This window comes from Ranitomeya imitator, chromosome 9 (genome assembly GCF_032444005.1).
Source record: "Ranitomeya imitator isolate aRanImi1 chromosome 9, aRanImi1.pri, whole genome shotgun sequence".
NCBI classification, from domain to species: domain Eukaryota; kingdom Metazoa; phylum Chordata; class Amphibia; order Anura; family Dendrobatidae; genus Ranitomeya; species Ranitomeya imitator.
In genome coordinates this window covers 147,531,444-147,554,029 of record NC_091290.1, presented here as the reverse complement: position 1 = coordinate 147,554,029, position 22,586 = coordinate 147,531,444, and the positions used below count along the sequence as shown (strand labels likewise).

Here is a 22,586-nt window from a genome sequence, read left to right as displayed (position 1 = left end):
ATGGCTCCCAAACCATCACTGATGGTGGAGACCTCACACTAGACCTCCAGCAGCTCGGATTGTGGCCTCCACTCTTCCTCCAAGGTCTAGTATTTAGTAGAGTGAACCGCAGCCGCACAAAACCAAACATGGGGGATCAGACCCCGATATATGGACCAATAGGCGGCCAGTCATACAGCCACACAACACCGCTGTGTCCTATGGCGGACAGTATCACACAGGATAGGATTAGATACACTGCTCAGCAGTCAGTATCACAGGATAGGATTAGATACACGGCTCAGCAGTCAGTATCACACAGGAGAGGATTAGATACACAGCTCAGCAGTCAGTATCACAGGATAGGATTAGATACACGGCTCAGCAGTCAGTATCACACAGGAGAGGATTAGATACACAGCTCAGCAGTCAGTATCACACAGGATAGGATTAGATACACGGCTCAGCAGTCAGTATCACACAGTATAGGATTAAATACACAGCTCAGCAGTCAGTATCACACAGGATAGGATTAGATACACAGTTCAGCAGTCAGTATCACACAGGAGAGGATGAGATACACGACTCAGCAGTCAGTATCACACAGGATAGGATTAGATACACGGCTCAGCAGTCAGTATCACACAGGAGAGGATGAGATACACGGCTCAGCAGTCAGTATCACACAGGATAGGATTAGATACACGGCTCAGCAGTCAGTATCACACAGGATAGGATTAGATACACGGCTCAGCAGTCAGTATCACACAGGATAGGATTAGATACACGGCTCAGCAGTCAGTATCACACAGGATAGGATTAGATACACGGCTCAGCAGTCAGTATCACACAGGATAGGATTAGATACACGGCTCAGCAGTCAGTATCACACAGGATAGGATTAAATACACAGCTCAGCAGACAGTATCACACAGGAGAGGATTAGATACACAGCTCAGCAGTCAGTATCACACAGGATAGGATTAGATACACGGCTCAGCAGTCAGTATCACACAGGATAGGATTAGATACACGGCTCAGCAGTCAGTATCACACAGGATAGGATTAAATACACGGCTCAGCAGTCAGTATCACACAGGATAGGATTAAATACACAGCTCAGCAGTCAGTATCACACAGGAGAGGATTAGATACACAGCTCAGCAGTCAGTATCACACAGGAGAGGATTAGATACACAGCTCAGCAGTCAGTATCACACAGGATAGGATTAGATACACGGCTCAGCAGACAGTATCACACAGGATAGGATTAGATACACAGTGCAGCAGTCAGTATCACACAGGATAGGATTAGATACACGGCTCAGCAGTCAGTATCACACAGGATAGGATTAAATACACAGCTCAGCAGTCAGTATCACACAGGATAGGATTAGATACACGGCTCAGCAGACAGTATCACACAGGATAGGATTAAATACACAGCTCAGCAGACAGTATCACACAGGATAGGATTAGATACACAGCTCAGCAGTCAGTATCACACAGGATAGGATTAGATACACGGCTCAGCAGTCAGTATCACACAGGATAGGATTAGATACACGGCTCAGCAGTCAGTATCACACAGGATAGGATTAAATACACAGCTCAGCAGACAGTATCACACAGGATAGGATTAGATACACAGTGCAGCAGTCAGTATCACACAGGATAAGATTAGATACACGGCTCAGAAGACAGCGTCACACTTGTCAAGGTTAGATACAGAGGTTTAGATACTTCACACTTTCTTTTTTTATGGTAAGTGCAGCCACTTCTGCTAATTGTCGGCCGCTCTTGGAGTAACAGGATCTGCGCTGTTGGATTTCATCCACAGTCTTGGGTGCGGGTTGTGAAAACAGAGCCGGGTATTTAATCCGTGGTGGGCATCTCACACCCCCGATGCCAGTGCTGAGCGGAGGGCACAAGCTCACACCTCCAGATTACAGCATGGAGGGCTCCTCGGGGGTTGAGTTTCATTCTCTGTTTATAAAGGATCCTGCTCTGGTTTTCATTTTCCTAGAAGAAAACCTAAGTGTGGTGTAGAAGCGGCCGGGGGGAAACTCCAGGCTTGTGGCCCCCAGTGCAGAGTCTCCAACAGGCCCCCAACTATCACTAGTCTTTAAAAGCTTTTTTTATGGGGCAAAGGGACATTTTGGACCCCCCCAGATTGTCTCCAGGGTCCTGTTCAAATGGTTAAAAACGGGTGAAAAAAAAGCTTTTGGACCCATTTATGGGCACAAAATACGGATGTAAACACCTGATAGAGACGGAATAGTAAGGTTGGGAACATCCTGGTAACGTTTGCAAAATGTGCCAAGTGTGCAGGACCGGGATCGATTTGGCGGAAAAAGGCAAAAAAAAAACCTAACAAATGAGGTCGACAACCCCTTTATAAAGTCAGCAAGACTCGCAGCTGTTACTCAGCAGGTCACTTAAAGCATCGGAAATGAAGAATGGATCCGTCAACAGCTGCTTGCTGATGGTTTCCACGTTTCAATAGTAATATGTTGACGGCCGACTTCAGAGAGGTATCAGAATTATCCTCAATCTGTCAAACACAAGTCCTGTCCCCCCTGCACTAGAAGGGTTAGTGCCGAGAGCGGACCCTCAGTTCTGCATTATAATGAGGGTGAAACAGATCTGGGCTCCGGTATAAATATTGCAGCAGTGAGCGGCCTGACCTCCCGGAGGTCTCCTCGGCTCAGGTGGGACCTCTCCTCCAGAGCCCCCCACACGGGGAAGGATCAGTGTCTCTGTGCCCCCATGACCACGTCCATGGACGGAGGAGTCAGGACATAAGAAATGTCAGAAATATATCTATTCAAACACTAGAAAAAAAATAAAATTACAAATTCCTTGAATCTTTCGCGACTCTGAGGTCACCCAAGGTCCCTCTTTTGGGGGAACGGATTTACATTATTAAGTTGATTTCAGATGACAAAGAGATCTGGAACTTGTGAAAGAATAAGGTAAAAAGAATAAAACCATCCAGAACGGAGCGGCGCGGACCCGTCTTCAGCCCCCCTGGCTACACAGGGGCCGTTTGGGCAGTCCCGTGTCAGATGCGGATATAAATATGGCGATGGGTCATTTTTGTTCCTTCTTTGTCTCCATTGAACACCATGTGAAAACCAATGGAGATGTCTGTGGTGCTGGGCGATGAGCGTCCTCGGCCAATGCTGGGACTGATTATATAGCGATAGCCTATACGGTGATGATACAATCCATATCTGATGGACATTTCCATGATGTTATATTACAATCTTTGTACAGTGCTGCGGAATTTGTTGGCGCTATAAAAGCTTATTGATATGGGACAGGTGACATCGCTGCTGGTTTGTCTGGGGAAGTGATTATATCATTGTTCAATTCTGCCATCTAGTGGCCAGGTGTGGTAGTGATCCTGCAGCTATACAGAGGGTGCACACATCTCAGGGCCACCCCAGGGGCTCACAATCCAGCCTCCTCACCTAGAGACAGGAGCTTCTCATCACAGGAGACATCTTCCTCCAGTGTTTTATAGCATAAAGCATTTATGGTCAGGGTCTTCCCCACATGTCGCTTCTCCCGAGCTCTGCATGTGTATGGGGGGCTGTAGAGGAAGAGCTGTGCAGAATCAGCCCTGTCCACATCTCCGCACATTGCCAGATGCAATGTAAAAAAGGATAATGCACAATATACAAAAAAATATAGGGAGGTGCAGCAGCCCAAGAGAGGCCGGACCCCCTGCTGGTCTGCATTGCCCCTTCACCTAGTGCCACTGTCCTGGGACGCGCAGTCCCGTCCTTATCAGCATCATTACACAAGGGTCACTGCCCCGTAAGCTTAGCGCACCCCTCCCCTTGACATATAGTTTCCCTCCGTGCATGATGGGAGTTGTGGTTTCAAGGGACAACGTGATCCCAGAAGCTGACAATCAGATGATTGAGCCCCCACTAATTCATGTCCAGCTGTGAGCCCCCATTAATTACTGTCCAGTGGTGAGCCCCCATTAATTTATGTCCAGCGGTGAGCCCCCACTAATTCATGTCCAGTGGTGAGCCCCCACTAATTCATGTCCAGCAGTATATCTGGGGGAACGCGCTGGGAGAGCAGGGTGATGCCTTTGGCTCTATTTATGACCGGCTTTCCTCTGCTCAACAGCCATCTCTCCAAAACACCTCTAGTCTCAGATCAGCTGACCGGGCAGCATGCTGAGATTAGTCTCATGGTATGGGGGTCTTTAGACAACCACTCAGTAATCCCTCCAAAATGCCCAAGCATCAGACAATGGAGGAGCATCCATGTCCTGGTGGGAGTCATGCATACGCTGCTGCCCTGTATCTTATTATTATTTATTTATTATAGCGCCATTTATTCCATGGCACTTTACATGTGAGGAGGGGTTTACATAATAAAAACAAGTACAATAATCTTAAACAATACAAGTCATAACTGGTACAGGAGGAGAGAGGACCCTGCCCGCGAGGGCTCACAATCTACAAGGGATGGGTGAGGATACAGTAGGCGAGGGTAGAGCTGGTCATGCAGCGGTTTGGTCAATCGGTGGTTACTGTAGGTTGTAGGCTTGTCGGAAGAGGTGGGTCTTCAGGTTCCTTTTGAAGGTTTCGATGGTAGGCGAGAGTCTGATATGTTGTGGTAGAGGGTTCCAGAGTAGGGGTGATATACGCGAGAGAAATCTTGGATGCGGTTGTGGGAAGAGGAGATAAGAGGGGAGTAGAGAAGGAGATCTTGTGAGGATCGGAGGTTGCGTGCAGGAAAGTACCGGGAGATGAGGTCACAGATGTATGGAGGAGACAGGTTGTGGATGGCTTTGTATGTCATGGTTAGGGTTTTGTACTGGAGTCTCTGGATAATGGGGAGCCAGTGAAGGGATTGACAGAGGGGAGAGGCCGGGGAATAGCGGGGGGACAGGTGGATTAGTCAGGCAGCTTAGTTTAGAATAGATTGGAGGGGTGCGAGAGTGTTAGAGGGGAGGCCACAGAGCAGGAGGTTGCAGTAGTCCAGGTGGGAGCTGATGAGGGCATGGACTAGGGTTTTGCAGATTCTTGGTTGAGGAATGAACGGATTCATGAAATATTTTTGAGTTGAAGTCGGCAGGAAGTAGGAAGGGCTTGGATATGTGGTTTGAAGGAGAGATCAGCGTCAAGGATTACCCCGAGACAGCGAGCTTGTGGGACTGGGGAGAGTGGGCAGCCATTTACTGTAATGGATAGGTTCGTTGGGGGGGGTCACGTGAGATGGGGAAAAGATGATGAATTCTGTTTTTTCCATGTTAAGTTTCAGAAATCTAGCGGAGAAGAAGGATGAAATAGCGGATAGACATTGAGGGATTCTGGTTAGTAGGGAGGTGATATCTGGTCCAGAGATGTAGATCTGTGTGTCATCAGCATAGAGATGATACTGAAAGCTGTGAGATTCTATGAGCTGTCCCAGGCCAAATGTGTAAATGGAGAAGAGCAGGGGCCCTAGGACTGAACCTTGTGGGACTCCAACAGATAGGGGCGAGGTGAGGAGGTGGTGTGTGAGTGGGAGACGCTGAATGTCCGGTCTGTTAGGTATGATGAGATCCAGGATAGGGCCAAGTCTGTGATGCCAAGGGATGAGAGGGTCCGCAGTAACAGGGAATGGTCCACTGTGTCAAAGGCAGAGGACAGGTCCAGGAGGAAGAGGACAGAGTAGTGTCGCTTGCTCTTGGCGGTTAAGAGGTCATTGGAGACCTTAGTTAGGGCAGTTTCAGTGGAGTGGTGTGATCGGAAGCCAGATTGTAAGAGGTCAAAGAGGGAACAGGAAGATAGATGGGAGGACAGTTCAAGATGGACGTGTTGTTCCAGTAGTTTTGAGGCATAGGGGAGAAGTGATATGGAGCGATAGCTAGATACAGAGGATGGGTCAAGAGAGGGCTTTTTGAGGATAGGTGTGATGGAGGCATGTTTAAAGCTTGAGGGGAAACACCAGTTGTTAGTGATAGGTTGAAGAGATGGGTTAGGGTTGGGATGAAGACTGGTGAGGTGTGGGATGGGTTCGGGTCAAGTGCACAGGTGGTGAGATGCGATCTTGAGAGTAGACTGGAGAGTCAATCTTCTGTAATGGTGGAGAAGTTGGTTTTGGAGGTGGAGGGCTGGGAAGTCGGGAGGAAGGGCTCTGGGGGTTGTCGACCAAAACTGTCTCTGATGTTATCAATCTTCTGCTTGTATCTGTATCTATGTATTTATATACACTGATATGTGCTGTGGTATAGGGGTGCTGTATATGCTGCTGCCGTATATCTATGTATTTATATACACTGACATGTGCTGTGGTATAGGGGTGCGGTATATACTGCTGCCCTGTATCTATGTATTTATATACAGTGACATGTGCTGTGTTATAGGGGTGCTGTATACACTGCTGCCCTGTATGTATGTACACACATGTTCAAAATTGTTGGTATCCCTCATTTAATGACAGAAAAACCCACAATGGTAGCAGAAAACTTGAATCTGACAAAAGTAATACAATTTCTAAAATATCTATGAAAATGAACAAATGAAAGTCAGACATTGCTTTTCAACCATGCCTCCACAGAATTTAAAAAAAAAATAAAACTCATGAAATCGGTCTGAACAGAAATGATGGTCCCTTAACTTAATATTTTGTTGCACAGCCTTTTGAGGCAATCACTGCAATCAAACGATTCCTGTACCTGTCAATGAGACTTCTGCTCCTCTCGACAGGTATTTTGGCCGCTCCTCAAGAGCAAACTGCTCCAGTTGTCTCGTGTTTGATGGTTGCCTTTTCCAGACAGCAGGTTTCAGCTCTTTCCAAAGACGCTCAGTAGGATTTAGGTCAGGGCTCATAGAAGGCCACTTCAGAATAGTCCAATGTCTTCCCTCTGTACCAGGCTATCATTGTTTGTTCACTGTAATTTATATTTGTATATTGCAATTCCTTCTCTTGTACAGCACTGTTGTCATGATCCAGGCCGGGGTTGGTTTCTTGTTATTTTCTCCCCAGTCTGGTCATGCAGGGGTTAACCTTCTCTGCCTCGCTTTGGATTCCGTGTGGCTATTTCAGTCTGCGGCGACCTGCAGACCAGTGGTAGTTATCGTTCATGCTTCCAGGCTAGAGCAGCTGACCCCTTGATATCGTGTTTGTCCTCTGCCCGTGTACTCTGTTCCCGTGACTTCCCTTTCCTGCCTTCCTGCTTTGTCTTAATGTTGGCTCCCTGTTCTTAGACCTCCTGGTATGTGACCCGGCTTGGCTTCTGACCTGTTTTACTGTCTCTCGTCTCGGTTATATCTGCGCCCGTCTGGCTCTGACTTCTGGCTTGTATTTGATCACGTCTATTGCTGTGACCTCTGTTACTTCTTGTAATGATAGTTTCTGACTCGGCTTGTCTGACCACTCTTTCGCCACTTGGTGGCGCTTGTACTGCTTCTCAGTAGTGTTACGCTGTGTGTGCTACCTCTTGTCCCTCACCAGCATCCCCTAGTGGAAGTTGCGCTATACTGTACTGCAGCAGCATTACAACTGTGGGATCAATGGTGCTATATAAATAATAATAAATAGGTGTAGACATGTTTGCAATCATAATTTTGCCCAGGGCCCCACTTTATCGAATACCGACTGATTGACATATGTTCCTAAACAGGGAGATTGGTCTGCGTCATCCGATGTTCCTAAAAATACTGGGGGAATGCAAATGTAGTTTTTATTTTTCTGTGCAACTGGGAGAAAAAAAAAAAAAGAGGGCAGGGTTTTCATTCTGTTTGCTTTTGTAGTAGTTGGGTAGTTGTGTTTTGCATTTTAATTTGCTATGCACCTGTGTTCTACACTTATAATATTTGCCTTTAGGCAATTTCAGATAGAACAGAATTTGACAACGTGGGGTTGTGCCGCGGGCTGATGACAGGTTATACAAGCAGATAATTACTGATGAGCAGGTAAGGCTAGGTTCACACTAATCCAGTACTAACCGCTGAGGACTACGTCAAAATGTCCGTCGGAATCCCCCCGAAAAACAGGGTTCTGACAGAGCCAACTAAGTCACTGGACACTTTCTGGCCTCCATCCCAGCTGTATTCGTATTTTTCCGTCACGCACAAAAATGTGGTCAGGAAACTGCCCCTGATTGACTGAATAATAACCTATGAAAATAGAACAACGATCTTTGCAAGTTACGAGATTGTAGCCCGGAAACAGGAACGTAGGAGACATGATAAATTGTTAAAGAGGAGATTTTAAGAAAACTTAATGGAATTTCTTTCCCAAAATGTTCTTATGATGCAGCAATGTCCATAATTCCGTTGTCCAGAGTAGAGAAATACTCCGTAAAAATGTACCAGGATTCTGCAAAAAATTGCTCCAAAATGTGGAGCACGTCGTGCACGACGATGTAAAAGGGTCTCATGTTCTATAAGAGTCTTTTCTGTGTCGTCCTCGACAGTCTCGAAAAGAGGCAAAAATAAGAGGAATCGTAAAATGTATTACCACCGGTAAAACTAAAATGGCATAAAGGACGACAACTAAGAACTGGTGTAAAGAGAAAAATGTCTGACATGTAGATTGTGGAGATGACTGACAACAGATGAATCCAGTGGATACGACAACATGGAGCCCTGCTTATACATGACACAAGGCAGACACATCCCTGCTGAATTAATGGGAAAGCAAGACAAAGTAACAATATGCCGGCACGTGTAACCGGCTGCCTCCGGCACAGAGCAGAGCTCCAAAACAGGAGCCATTATGTAAACCATGAATCCACTGGTGTTGGACGGAGAAGAAACCAATGAGTGACCAAGCAGGCGGTGGACAAGACTCCAAATGCTCCACTGCTCCGATGACCCCCTAACTAGTCCTCCTCTGGTGTCAGCACAAACACTGCGCCCCTGCCGGGAGCTTCATGGCCGAGCAGCTGCAAGCAGCCGTACATCACCAAGCACAATGCCAAGCGTTGGATGGAGTGGTGTAAAACCGCCACTGGACTCTGGAGGAGACGTGTTCTGTGCAGTGATGGATCGCACTTGTCTATGGAGGAGTCTGGGTTTTCAGAAGAATGTTACCCCCCGACTGCATTGTGACCCTGTGACACTAATCTCCGCAAGGAAAATTACATAAATTGTATTGGATGCGGTAAGTCCGCACGGTTCAGTGATTACTTGCGGATTTACTTGCGTTCTAAAGAACACAACGCTTTGGACGCAGAGAACATATGCTGATACGTCCGGATAGTGGGCACTCGGCCTAAAATACTGAATACAGCCATACTAATAATCTTTATAAAAGTTTCTCCAATTTAGAAAAAAAAAATATGGACACATTTTGTGTGTTAAACAAGGGAAAAAGCGCGCTGACTTTTACAGATTGTCCAGAAATTCCTTGTACCCCATACACTGGTCTCTATCGATGGACGTGGATCTTCAGACAATGTGATGGTGAGGCCGCTGCTCTGTCTTTACAAGGGTCTCATAGATGATCCCGATTATAGCCGCACAACGGAAAGTTGTTTTTACACCATTCTGCCCCCCAAAATGCTGCAATTTTCCGTAATGTAATGAGGGCGCCATCACTCGAGCCGTTTGGATGTGGTTTATCATAGAATCCTAGAACGTTAAGGTTGGAAGGGACCGCCAGGGTCGTCGTGTCCATCCTCCTGGTCAACGCAGGAGTCGCTAAGACATCTCAGAAAGAGGTCTGTCCAGCCTCTGTTTGAGCGCTTCCATTGAAGGAGAACTCACCACCTCTCGTGAACAACCTCCCTGTCAAAAAGTTTTTATGAGAAGAGAATGACGGGAATTACCGGTAATTAACAAATAATTTACATCTCCAACTATGAGTCTGCAAGGATTGAGCACGCCTCAGCTATTGTTGTCAGTGACATGGAGGAGGAGGAGGAAGAGGAGGAGAAGGAGGAGGAGGAGGAGGGGGCCATGACAGTCACATAGGGAAGAGGAGGCCCCGGACATAAAGGGCTCGGCTGCCAGTCCCAATCCAGTGCTAGAAGCAGAAGCCCAGGAGCCCGGACGACTCCATACTGAGCCCAAACTGGTAAGAAATTCACATTTTATCCATGTAACAAGCAGGAAGAACTTTACGGGACTTTATCTGTCAGGATTTAGGGTGTGAGCGGCCACACACATTCCTAGGAAGGGGATCAGCCTCGTGTGGGGAGGGTCCAGTGATACCTTGTATCTGATCCTACGTGATCCTGGGGATCTTCTGCGGTCAGCAATGAGGCGCCTCATACAGAAACCGCCTGACATAACGAAAGACTGACTCCTATCATCTGACGACATGTCACCATCACCACCGTAGCCTTAGGGAATGGTCACATGTTGCGGATTCGGTGCAGATTTTTACATGAATTTGTGTGTAGAAACGCAGCAATGCACAAATAGTAGACGACTTTCGACAATTCTCGCCTACACGTGTGTCGATTGAAAGTTAGTGCAGAATCCGCGTAGGAATTGACACTCTTTGTAAATGAAAAGGTGAAATATGCGCCAAATCCGCCCCAAAATGCATCATGTGCGAAGTTTGCTGCAGATAAGCTGAAAAGCAAAACCTGCAACGTATGAAATTAACCTTGTTCGTTTTCTTTAAAAGTGCCAAGTTTCTCCCGATGTAGGTGCGTCGGGGGGAGGAGGACGCAGGCATTCAGCACAACCAGAACTTTTGCATTTTGAGCTGAATGGATCTCGTTGTCGAGCCGAGGATGGAAAATTCCTCCAGACTGGAGCGTCTTGTCCTTCTCGGGAAGAAGACATTTTTTTGCTCCTATTTATTGAGTTGCTGATAAGATTGGTATGAGAAGTGTCACACTGTATATAAGCAGCCGAGGAGGCGGCGGTGAACCCAGTCACCCCGTATATTGCTGCCTCACTCCCAGCAGATGAGCTTTCCGGCCACAGAGTTTCCACAGAACCTTCGGGTGTTGTGGAGACTCCTACAAGAACAATGTATATACACCAGAAGTGTGAACAGCGGGACATTTCCTACACTCATTGTGCAATATCTACGTGCACAGGCCCTTCTTCCACCTTTTGGAAGTTTCAGATTCGGAATGAACTTGCGCTTTTAATTTAGTTTTAATTTAGGTTACCTGTCACGAGTGTGTCATGTCCATCTGGGAGATGTGGGTTAGAAGATCACTTACGTATTGTGAATCGCAGATCTTCCATTTAGCCTGTTTGTTTGTGTCCCATATTAAAAGGATTTGGTTTCCTTTGGTGCAGAAAAGGTTAATGACCCTTTCTATGCTGGTCAGAAACTTGTAATGACCAGATCAGAAGCAGCTGACATGGATATGCCTCTCCCTATAAAACCTGTACAGACCTTCTCTCCCTTGCCTGTGAACACTTTTCTTCCTTGCTTCTTGTAGACTCTGATGTATAGGAGACCATTGTTGCTACTGGAGATTATTGCATGCTGTTTTTGGGTTTATGCTTTCCCCTGTGTCCCTTTTCCCATTTGCTTGGTACATTCCTATCCTTCCGTATAGACTTCTCTACCTTTGATGAATGTTTTTATGTTTGCTACCTTCTAATACTCTTGCTTTGTCTGTATGTCTTGTTTTGCTTTTCTGTCCCAGGCCTCATGGGGTGTTTGACAGAACTGATTATGGTTTAGCAGGAGCATAATAAGGTCAGAGACTCAGGCCTCTCTACCATCAAGAGTACCTCCAGGACAGGGATAGTTAGGGTCCCAGTTACAGGGACAGTTTGAGGGCCTCCCTTCCTTACCGAAAACCATCAAACCTCGACATCATCATTACAGCACCGGCATATTCTGCCAAATTCAACAGCAGAAAAAGCCGGTTAATTGAGCGTCAGCTAACAACTCCCAAATCCCAGAGCAGATTCGACGCCAAGAACAGCGGCCACAGAGAAAAGTCCATGCTAGAGCAAGAAAAAAAAAAAAGAGCGGCAAATAGGAAAAATGAAAGTTAGTGAAAATCCAGCACTTGATTTCCAGTGAGAATTATAAATCTTTTACTGAACTATCCAATAAAATTGTTAGAAACAAATAAAAGATGGTAGCAAAAAATCCTACACGTTTTGAAAAAACGGTTTGAAATGTGCAGGTTCTTTTTAATATAGGTGAGCAATAAAAGTTTTTGTTTAAGTCAAGTGCTGGATTTTCACTAACTTTCCAAGTCCCAGACATTCCGGGATTTTTCATCCGAGCACTTCCCATTTTTACTTCGACCTAACTAAGCATTTGAAAGCAGAGCAGATAGACTTTTCTCTATATATGTAAATGCTTAGCGTTATACAGCCACCCCGTGTGTGAACTGTGTCCTATTCCAGAGCAGTAAATTGCAGACGAGTATTACAGATGACGAGTATTACAGATGATTCCGCCTCTTCTTTCCCCCTGAATATAAATGACTGTCTGTAATGTGCTGATAGTTCAGGGATAATCTCTGTGGCAATCTCTGTAGTTGGGGTATCTAAATCCTGTCCTGTGTGATACTGTCCGTTAAGCAGATGTATCTAATCCCATGTTGTGTGTCTGAGCTATTGCATCTAATCCTATTAGGTTTGATACTTTCTGCAGAGCGGCTGCATCTAAGCGATTCATGAGTGATGCTGTCTGCAGTTTTGCTGTATCTAATCCTCCCTTAAGTTGTGTAGATGAACCGGGCAGATTAATGACTTTCTTTTTCCATACACAGATTTCTGGGATCTAAATTGCTCTAGAAGCGTATAGGACAACATAGCTTGGAGCCGGTTTATGATGTCCAGACCTGTCTCTGGATGGATCCTGACCAGTGTTAAACAAAGTGCTGTCCTGGTGAGACGCGGGAGACGGGATTATTCACAATGCATGACCCGAAAGACCCACTTGAGATGGAAGAGTAAGACGGTCGCGCCGATATGTTTGTGCTACCCGGTGCACCAAGCCGTCATCTCCCGGGACAGGTCCTACAGACACACGGCGGAAGATGTACACTTCCAGCGGCTTCCAGAGCAAATCAATTACATCCTCAGAGCCAACGAGCAGTCCTACAAGTTACCAGACCCAAATACGGTCCTCAAGTTCGAAAGCAATATTCTTGCTTCTAACACGCCTTGTGAAGACCGCCGGAGCGCTGCCACGTGCCTACAGACCAAAGGCCACATGTTTGGCATTTTCGATGGCCATGCCGGCTCAGCATGTGCTCATTCTGTCAGCGAGCGCCTCTTTTATTACATTGCAGTCTCCCTCATGTCTCAAGACACTCTACAGGAGATCGAGTCAGCCACTGAACGCATGAGGCCGGTGCTGCCCATCATGCAATGGCACAAACATAAGAATGACTACACGTACCGTGAGATTGCTTCGCTCTACGTTGACCACCTGCGGGTTTATTGGCAAGAGCTGATAGACTTAGACAATGAATCTGGGATGAGCCCGGCTGACGCCATGTCCTACGCCTTCCAGAGACTGGACTCTGATATCTCCCTGGAAGCTCAAGTGCCGGCGGAGAATGAGATGGTCAAGAACCTCACACTGCAAATTGCATTTTCTGGGGCGACTGCCTGTGTGTCGCACATACATGGGGTGAACCTGCATGTGGCGAACACTGGAGACTGCCGGGCCGTCTTGGGCGTTCAGGATGCACATGGCGCCTGGTCAGCGCTGCCTCTTACGGCCGACCACAATGCTTTTAATAAATCGGAGGTACAGAGAATACGATCAGAACACCCGACTCCGGAGGAGCAAACTGTAGTGACTGACCAGAGGCTGCTGGGTATCCTGATGCCCTTTCGGGCTTTTGGCGATGTCCGCTTTAAATGGAGCGAGGAGCTGCAGCAAAGTGTTCTGAAAAACGCTTGCAACATCGAACCTCTCAATATCTATCAGTATTATCCCGCCAACTATTACACCCCACCATATCTAACTGCAAAGCCAGAGATCACCTACCATAAGTTACGACCTCAGGACAAGTTCCTGGTCATGGCCTCCGACGGACTATGGGACATGCTGGAGAACCAGGAGGTGGTGAGGCTGGTGGCCGAACACCTCTCCGAGGTCAGACTGCAGGAACCTCAGGTTTCCGTGGAGAAGCGGAGCCTTGGGTACATGCACAATTTGCTTCTGAAGAGGCGAACAAGGAGGATCAGCCTACAGGATCAGAACGTTGCCACGCACCTGATCCGGCACGCTATCGGCAGCAACGAGGACGGTGAGATCGAGCAGGAGAAATTGGCCGCCATGTTGAGCTTGCCTGAGGACTTGTCGCGGATGTACAGAGACGACATCACCGTGACTGTTGTCTTATTTAACACAAATGCTATCGAGTCTCATTACAAGGAGGAACGAGGGGAATAATATAGGGAAAGTCTACGTTTTGCACAGCTGATATGTGTATATATGTATTTAACAAAAATTAAAGGAGTTTTCTGGGAAAAACAAAATCAGCGATCAGTCCGATCTCCAGACACCTCATTGATCAGACGCAGTTCCCCTTGTTTCTATGGCCATCTGTGTGCCTGGTGCTATATCATAGCCCTATGCCAGTCAATGGGGCAGAACTGCAGTGCCGGATACAATGGCGCAAACTCGGATGGTGCTATATTAGTCTCAGCAGTGAAGGAACAGCAAGTGCTGACTTCCCATCGTTCTGCTGATTGTAGGGATCCATCACTGAGATCACATATTGGGGGAGGTTTTTCTTGTTTTTAAGAATGTTTTTAAAAAACAAATGTGTAATTCTGCTCCAGATACTGTGTTGTATGTAAATATATGGTGGCTACGGTCAGACGCAATGCCGCCTCATTTATTCTGCACGTTGCACACACGTACGTCGTTTTATCACTTTTTCACCTGCTGGATAAATCCCCCTCAAAGATCATAAGAGGCTTCTGCAGGTCACCATCATCATCATCAAGGGCCCATCACTGAGTGGTAGCTGCAGAACCCGGTCACCGGTGGGCTTTTCCTCAGTTTTCCTGAAGTTTTAATGCCTGATAACCAGATATTAGTTATCTTAACACATATATATGTATCTCTGCCCGAGTGTGGACCATTCAAGGGATTTCCAGGAAATTGATGCTTTTCCTGCCGCTCCGCTGCCCCAATGCAAAGGCCCCGGATTCATCAGCACAATTCTGTTGTAAAACTTCATGAATTGTCACAATTTTTAAACAACTTAAAAAGTTGCAATTTTTTTTTTTTTTTAATGACTTTTGGCATTTTTATGTTGGTCCAGGCAAGATCTGATAACTTTTGGAAAACTTGAGCATGACCTAGCACAACGACAAATTCCTCATAACACTTTTGCGGTGGAAATTAGAATTGGATAGTGTACAATCTGCCGAAAGATGCGCCAAATTTCTTAAAAGATGCACCAAGGTCATTAAGATTGGGGTACAAAACACTGGTGCTAACGAATTGGAGTCCCCATCTACCATGACATATCTTAGGTAGTAGAAGAGTCTCCTTCAGCTCCAGGTCCTTGGTCAAACTTCTGCTCCTGACAATCTGCAGGCCGGGGATTTGGTGACACTGATAGTAAGGGTCTTCAGTTGGCCATACACAGATAATGGTCGAATTCTTGTTCTCCAGACTCCCCATAGGGAACAGTCAAACGGTAACATAACTTGGACAAGAATTGCAACATGATGCTTGGACTGGATGGCAGTTCTCCTGAACCAAGCATTTGCAGCAGCATAGAAATATATGCTGTAAGGCGGGCCGCCAGCTAGTCCAAGCATTACGTTGCGATCTTCGACGTCCGTCTGTCTCATCCTATACAGACATATATAGGATTGGTCGCGTATCCATGTGGGGAGAGGAAAGTGGCAGATACCTCCGGCAGTGGTTTGTCAATGATCCTTGTTTCCCCTCTAAGTCATCTGTAAGGGGAGATTCAGAGACCCCCATATAGATCATATGGTAGGCCAGCTTTCATCTAAAGTCTATGGGGGTCTTTACGATGTATTCAAACAGTGCATCAGATAGGTGGTTTAAGTGGCAGCAGAAAGAGCAGTTGATTTTGCTCTTTTTTTAACCTTTTTTTTTAGTATATTTCACCTGTAAAATAAACAAAAAAAACCCTCACCTTTCTTAAAATAGGCATGAATATGTCCAGGAGTGGTTTTGTCTACCCCTCCACCGCAGTGTGTAAATGCATCTTGTGCTTTGATGTCACGGGTTGCCGTGTCATAAGCCCCAAAAAATTTGAGACGCCCGAAATCTGGAGGCAGGATTTCAATAGGATCCATCGTAGTAATGAGCAGTGCCATATCCCGGGTATGTCCGCTGTCGGTGGGCTGAAGTTATGGGCTGCGTGATACCATAATATCCACAGTACCATTTACATGAACTGTAGGAGCTGCCAGAGCGGTTCCTCGGTTATTTTTATGGCGCGATGCTCCTGGTTTCTGACACGGTCCTGGTCGCAGTGTTTATCCCGGTAGGCTGCTGTTCCGTGCTGCGTTGCTTCTACGTCTAATCAGCAATAAATTTAATAGGACGTGTTCCTATAGCAGCCGAGCCACAGGGAAACAGCGAGCTTGTCACAATGTGTAGGAATGTGGCAACTTCTCATTACATCACCTCCATCCTTGCTTTACTGTGGAGCGTCGTCCTTCTAAGGGTATGTTCCCACGGTCAGTAAACACTGTGGGTTGAACACTGAGTACATCCACAGCATCCATCACACTGCGGCCAGATGTTACAGCATAGTGGATGGGATTTCAAGAATTCCCATCTCCACAATGCATGCATGGACGCCTCCGGCTTCCCTGCAGAGACGGACATGTGGCGTGTCTTTCCAGACTGCAGCATGTCTATTTATTATCAGTCTCCGTAAGATAAATATCACCTGTACAATGTATTGGGTACGGTAATTCTGCACGGTTCAATGAACACATGTGGAATCACCTGCGCTCAGAAGCCAGCAGCACTTTTGGACAGAGCGGACGTGTGCGGTGTCCAAAGCGCTGCCGATTACTGACAGTGGGAACATACCCTTAGACTTATATTCAGCCCCTGATACTGACCCGATGTGCCTGCAATGGAGCGTGCCGCTATGGGGGATGTAATATGCTGTCAACGGAGCACAGTGTTAATCTGAAGCTGAATAATATGGAGCAGCGGATGCAGGGAGAAAATTATTATTATGCTCTGCAGCCGCTCGCTCCCACCATCAGGACAGTGCAGAAAGGTTACACTTCACAATGACCATCAGGGTATAATCACAACCTGGCACTTTGACAGCCTGTTCTGCAGCATGTGCGCTCAGCATATCTGTGCAGCGTGTGTGCATTTATGAGTGAACAGCGTGTGCACCATGTGTGAGAAGTGTGAGTGCAGTGTGTGAAGCATGTGGGCAGTGTGTGCGCAGCATGTGTGCAATGTGTATGCAGAATGTATAAGGAGTGTATGTGCAGCATGTGTGCAGTGTGTATGCAGAATGTATAAGGAGTGTATGTGCAGCATGTGTGCAGTGTGTATGCAGAATGTATAAGGAGTGTATGTGCAGCATGTGTGCAATGTGTATGCAGAATGTATAAGGAGTGTATGTGCAGCATGTGTGCAGTGTGTATGCAGAATGTATAAGGAGTGTATGTGCAGCATGTGTGCAATGTGTATGCAGAATGTATAAGGAGTGTATGTGCAGCATGTGTGCAGTGTGTATGCAGAATGTATAAGGAGTGTATGTGCAGCATGTGTGCAGTGTGTGTGCAGAATGTATAAGGAGTGTATGTGTAGCATGTGTGCAGTGTGTGTGCAGAATGTATAAGGAGTGTATGTGCAGCATGTGTGCAGTGTGTATGCAGAATGTATAAGGAGTGTATGTGCAGCATGTGAGCAGTGTGTGTATGCAGAATGTATAAGGAGTGTATGTGCAGCATGTGAGCAGTGTGTGTGCAGAATGTATAAGGAGTGTATGTGCAGCATTTGTGCAGTGTGTGCGCAGCATGTGTGCAATGTGTATGCAGAATGTATATGGAGTGTATGTGCAGCATGTGTGCAGTGTGTATGCAGAATGTATAAGGAGTGTATGTGCAGCATGTGTGCAGTGTGTATGCAGAATGTTTAAGGAGTGTATGTGCAGCATGTGTGCAGTGTGTGTGTGCAGAATGTATTAGGAGTGTATGTGCAGCATGTGTGCAGTGTGTGTGCAGAATGTATAAGGAGTGTATGTGTAGCATGTGTGCAGTGTGTGTGCAGAATGTATAAGGAGTGTATGTGTAGCATGTGTGCAGTGTGTGTGCAGAATGTATAAGGAGTGTATGTGCAGCATGTGTGCAGTGTGTGTGCAATGTGTGTGCAATGTGTATGTGCAGCATGTGTGCAGTGTGTGCGCAGCATGTGAGCAGTGTGTGCGCAGCATGTGAGCAGTGTGTGCGCAGCATGTGAGCAGTGTGTGCGCAGCATGTGAGCAGTGTGTGCGCAGCATGTGAGCAGTGTGTATGCAGAATGTATAAGGAGTGTATGTGCAGCATGTGTGCAGTGTATGTGTAGCATGTGTGCAGTGTGTATGCAGAATGTATAAGGAGTGTATGTGCAGCATGTGTGCAGTGTGTATGTGCAGCATGTGTGCAGTGTGTATACAGAATGTATAAGGAGTGTATGTGCAGCATGTGTGCAGTGTGTGTATGCAGAATGTATAAGGAGTGTATGTGCAGCATGTGTGTAGTGTGTGTATGCAGAATGTATAAGGAGTGTATGTGCAGCATGTGTGCAGTGTGTGTGCAGAATGTATAAGGAGTGTATGTGCAGCATGTGTGCAGTGTGTGTGCAGAATGTATAAGGAGTGTATGTGCAGCATGTGTGCAGTGTGTGTGCAGAATGTATAAGGAGTGTATGTGCAGCATGTGAGCAGTGTGTATGCAGAATGTATAAGGAGTGTATATGCAGCATGTGTGCAGTGTGTGTGTGCAGAATGTATAAGGAGTGTATGTGCAGCATGTGTGCAGTGTGTATGCAGAATGTATAAGGAGTATGTGCAGCATGTGAGCAGTGTGTATGCAGAATGTATAAGGAGTGTATGTGCAGCATTTGTGCAGTGTGTATGCAGAATGTATAAGGAGTGTATATGCAGCATGTGTGCAGTGTGTGTATGCAGAATGTATAAGGAGTATGTGCAGCATGTGAGCAGTGTGTATGCAGAATGTATAAGGAGTGTATATGCAGCATGTGTGCAGTGTGTATGCAGAATGTATAAGGAGTGTATATGCAGCATGTGTGCAGTGTGTGTATGCAGAATGTATAAGGAGTATGTGCAGCATGTGAGCAGTGTGTATGCAGAATGTATAAGGAGTGTATGTGCAGCATTTGTGCAGTGTGTATGCAGAATGTATAAGGAGTGTATATGCAGCATGTGTGCAGTGTGTGTATGCAGAATGTATAAGGAGTGTATGTGCAGCATGTGTGCAGTGTGTGTGCAGAATGTATAAGGAGTGTATGTGCAGCATGTGTGCAGTGTGTGTGCAGAATGTATAAGGAGTGTATGTGCAGCATGTGTGCAGTGTGTATGCAGAATGTATAAGGAGTGTATGTGCAGCATGTATGCAGTGTGTATGCAGAATGTATAAGGAGTGTGTGCAGCATGTGTGCAGTGTGTGTATGCAGAATGTATAAGTAGTGTATGTGCAGCATGTGTGCAGTGTGTATGCAGAATGTATAAGGAGTGTATGTGCAGCATGTGTGCAGTGTGTGTGCAGAATGTATAAGGAGTGTATGTGCAGCATGTGTGCGGTGTGTGTGCAGAATGTATAAGGAGTGTATGTGCAGCATGTGTGCAGTGTGTGTATGCAGAATGTATAAGGAGTGTATGTGCAGCATGTGAGCAGTGTGTGTGCAGAATGTATAAGGAGTGTATGTGCAGCATGTATAAGGAGTGTATGTGCAGCATGTGTGCAGTGTGTGTGCAGAATGTATAAGGAGTGTATGTGCAGCATGTGTGCAGTGTGTGTGCAGAATGTATAAGGAGTGTATGTGCAGCATGTGTGCAGTGTGTATGCAGAATGTATAAGGAGTGTATGTGCAGCATGTATGCAGTGTGTATGCAGAATGTATAAGGAGTGTGTGCAGCATGTGTGCAGTGTGTGTATGCAGAATGTATAAGTAGTGTATGTGCAGCATGTGTGCAGTGTGTATGCAGAATGTATAAGGAGTGTATGTGCAGCATGTGTGCAGTGTGTGTGCAGAATGTATAAGGAGTGTATGTGCAGCATGTGAGCAGTGTGTATGCAGAATGTATAAGGAGTGTATGTGCAGCATGTATGCAGTGTGTATGCAGAATGTATAAGGAGTGTATGTGCAGCATGTGTGCAGTGTGTGTATGCAGAATGTATAAGGAGTGTATGTGCAGCATGTGTGCAGTGTGTGTATGCAGAATGTATAAGGAGTGTATGTGCAGCATGTGTGCAGTGTGTGTATGCAGAATGTATAAGGAGTGTATGTGCAGCATGTGTGCAGTGTGTGTGTGCATAATGTATAAGGAGTGTATGTGCAGCATGTGTGCAGTGTGTATGCAGAATGTATAAGGAGTGTATGTGCAGCATGTGTGCAGTGTGTGTGCAGAATGTATAAGGAGTGTATGTGCAGCATGTGTGCAGTGTGTATGCAGAATGTATAAGGAGTGTATGTGCAGCATGTGTGCAGTGTGTATGCAGAATGTATAAGGAGTGTATGTGCAGCATGTATGCAGTGTGTATGCAGAATGTATAAGGAGTGTATGTGCAGCATGTGTGCAGTGTGTGTATGCAGAATGTATAAGGAGTGTATGTGCAGCATGTGTGCAGTGTGTATGCAGAATGTATAAGGAGTGTATGTGCAGCATGTGTGCAGTGTGTGTATGCAGAATGTATAAGGAGTGTATGTGCAGCATGTGTGCAGTGTGTATGCAGAATGTATAAGGAGTGTATGTGCAGCATGTGTGCAGTGTGTGTGCAGAATGTATAAGGAGTGTATGTGCAGCATGTGTGCAGTGTGTATGCAGAATGTATAAGGAGTGTATGTGCAGCATGTGTGCAGTGTGTATGCAGAATGTATAAGGAGTGTATGTGCAGCATGTGAGCAGTGTGTATGCAGAATGTATAAGGAGTGTATGTGCAGCATGTGTGCAGTGTGTGTGCAGAATGTATAAGGAGTGTATGTGCAGCATGTGAGCAGTGTGTATGCAGAATGTATAAGGAGTGTATGTGCAGCATGTATGCAGTGTGTATGCAGAATGTATAAGGAGTGTATGTGCAGCATGTATGCAGTGTGTATGCAGAATGTATAAGGAGTGTATGTGCAGCATGTGTGCAGTGTGTATGCAGAATGTATAAGGAGTGTATGTGCAGCATGTGTGCAGTGTGTGTATGCAGAATGTATAAGGAGTGTATGTGCAGCATGTGTGCAGTGTGTGTATGCAGAATGTATAAGGAGTGTATGTGCAGCATGTGTGCAGTGTGTATGCAGAATGTATAAGGAGTGTATGTGCAGCATGTGTGCAGTGTGTGTATGCAGAATGTATAAGGAGTGTATGTGCAGCATGTGTGCAGTGTGTGTGTGCAGAATGTATAAGGAGTGTATGTGCAGCATGTGTGCAGTGTGTATGCAGAATGTATAAGGAGTGTATGTGCAGCATGTGTGCAGTGTGTGTGCAGAATGTATAAGGAGTGTATGTGCAGCATGTGTGCAGTGTGTATGCAGAATGTATAAGGAGTGTATGTGCAGCATGTGTGCAGTGTGTATGCAGAATGTATAAGGAGTGTATGTGCAGCATGTATGCAGTGTGTATGCAGAATGTATAAGGAGTGTATGTGCAGCATGTGTGCAGTGTGTATGCAGAATGTATAAGGAGTGTATGTGCAGCATGTGTGCAGTGTGTATGCAGAATGTATAAGGAGTGTATGTGCAGCATGTGTGCAGTGTGTGTATGCAGAATGTATAAGGAGTGTATGTGCAGCATGTGTGCAGTGTGTATGCAGAATGTATAAGGAGTGTATGTGCAGCATGTGTGCAGTGTGTATGCAGAATGTATAAGGAGTGTATGTGCAGCATGTGAGCAGTGTGTATGCAGAATGTATAAGGAGTGTATGTGCAGCATGTGTGCAGTGTGTGTGCAGAATGTATAAGGAGTGTATGTGCAGCATGTGAGCAGTGTGTGTGCAGAATGTATAAGGAGTGTATGTGCAGCATGTGTGCAGTGTGTATGCAGAATGTATAAGGAGTGTATGTGCAGCATGTGTGCAGTGTGTGTATGCAGAATGTATAAGGAGTGTATGTGCAGCATGTGTGCAGTGTGTGTATGCAGAATGTATAAGGAGTGTATGTGCAGCATGTGTGCAGTGTGTGTATGCAGAATGTATAAGGAGTGTATGTGCAGCATGTGTGCAGTGTGTGTGTGCAGAATGTATAAGGAGTGTATGTGCAGCATGTGTGCAGTGTGTATGCAGAATGTATAAGGAGTGTATGTGCAGCATGTGTGCAGTGTGTGTGCAGAATGTATAAGGAGTGTATGTGCAGCATGTGTGCAGTGTGTATGCAGAATGTATAAGGAGTGTATGTGCAGCATGTGTGCAGTGTGTATGCAGAATGTATAAGGAGTGTATGTGCAGCATGTATGCAGTGTGTATGCAGAATGTATAAGGAGTGTATGTGCAGCATGTGTGCAGTGTGTATGCAGA

At 46.1% G+C, this 22,586-nt stretch overlaps 1 protein-coding gene across 1 annotated transcript; it reads left to right on the top strand.

The window, feature by feature from the left end:
* Positions 1–9,879: 9,879 nt before the first annotated feature.
* On the top strand, positions 9,880–14,377 carry PDP2 (pyruvate dehydrogenase phosphatase catalytic subunit 2). The gene is made up of 2 exons (XM_069739375.1): positions 9,880–10,017; positions 12,647–14,377. Exon 2 carries the CDS (start codon positions 12,706–12,708, stop codon positions 14,284–14,286), a length of 1,581 nt encoding a protein of 526 aa, XP_069595476.1. The 5' UTR covers positions 9,880–10,017; positions 12,647–12,705; the 3' UTR covers positions 14,287–14,377.
* Positions 14,378–22,586: the final 8,209 nt, after the last annotated feature.

Excerpts from the sequence above, each read along its gene's own strand:
- PDP2 (XM_069739375.1), top strand. The coding sequence starts at position 12,706 with ATGATGTCCAGACCTGTCTCTGGATGGATCCTGACCAGTGTTAAACAA.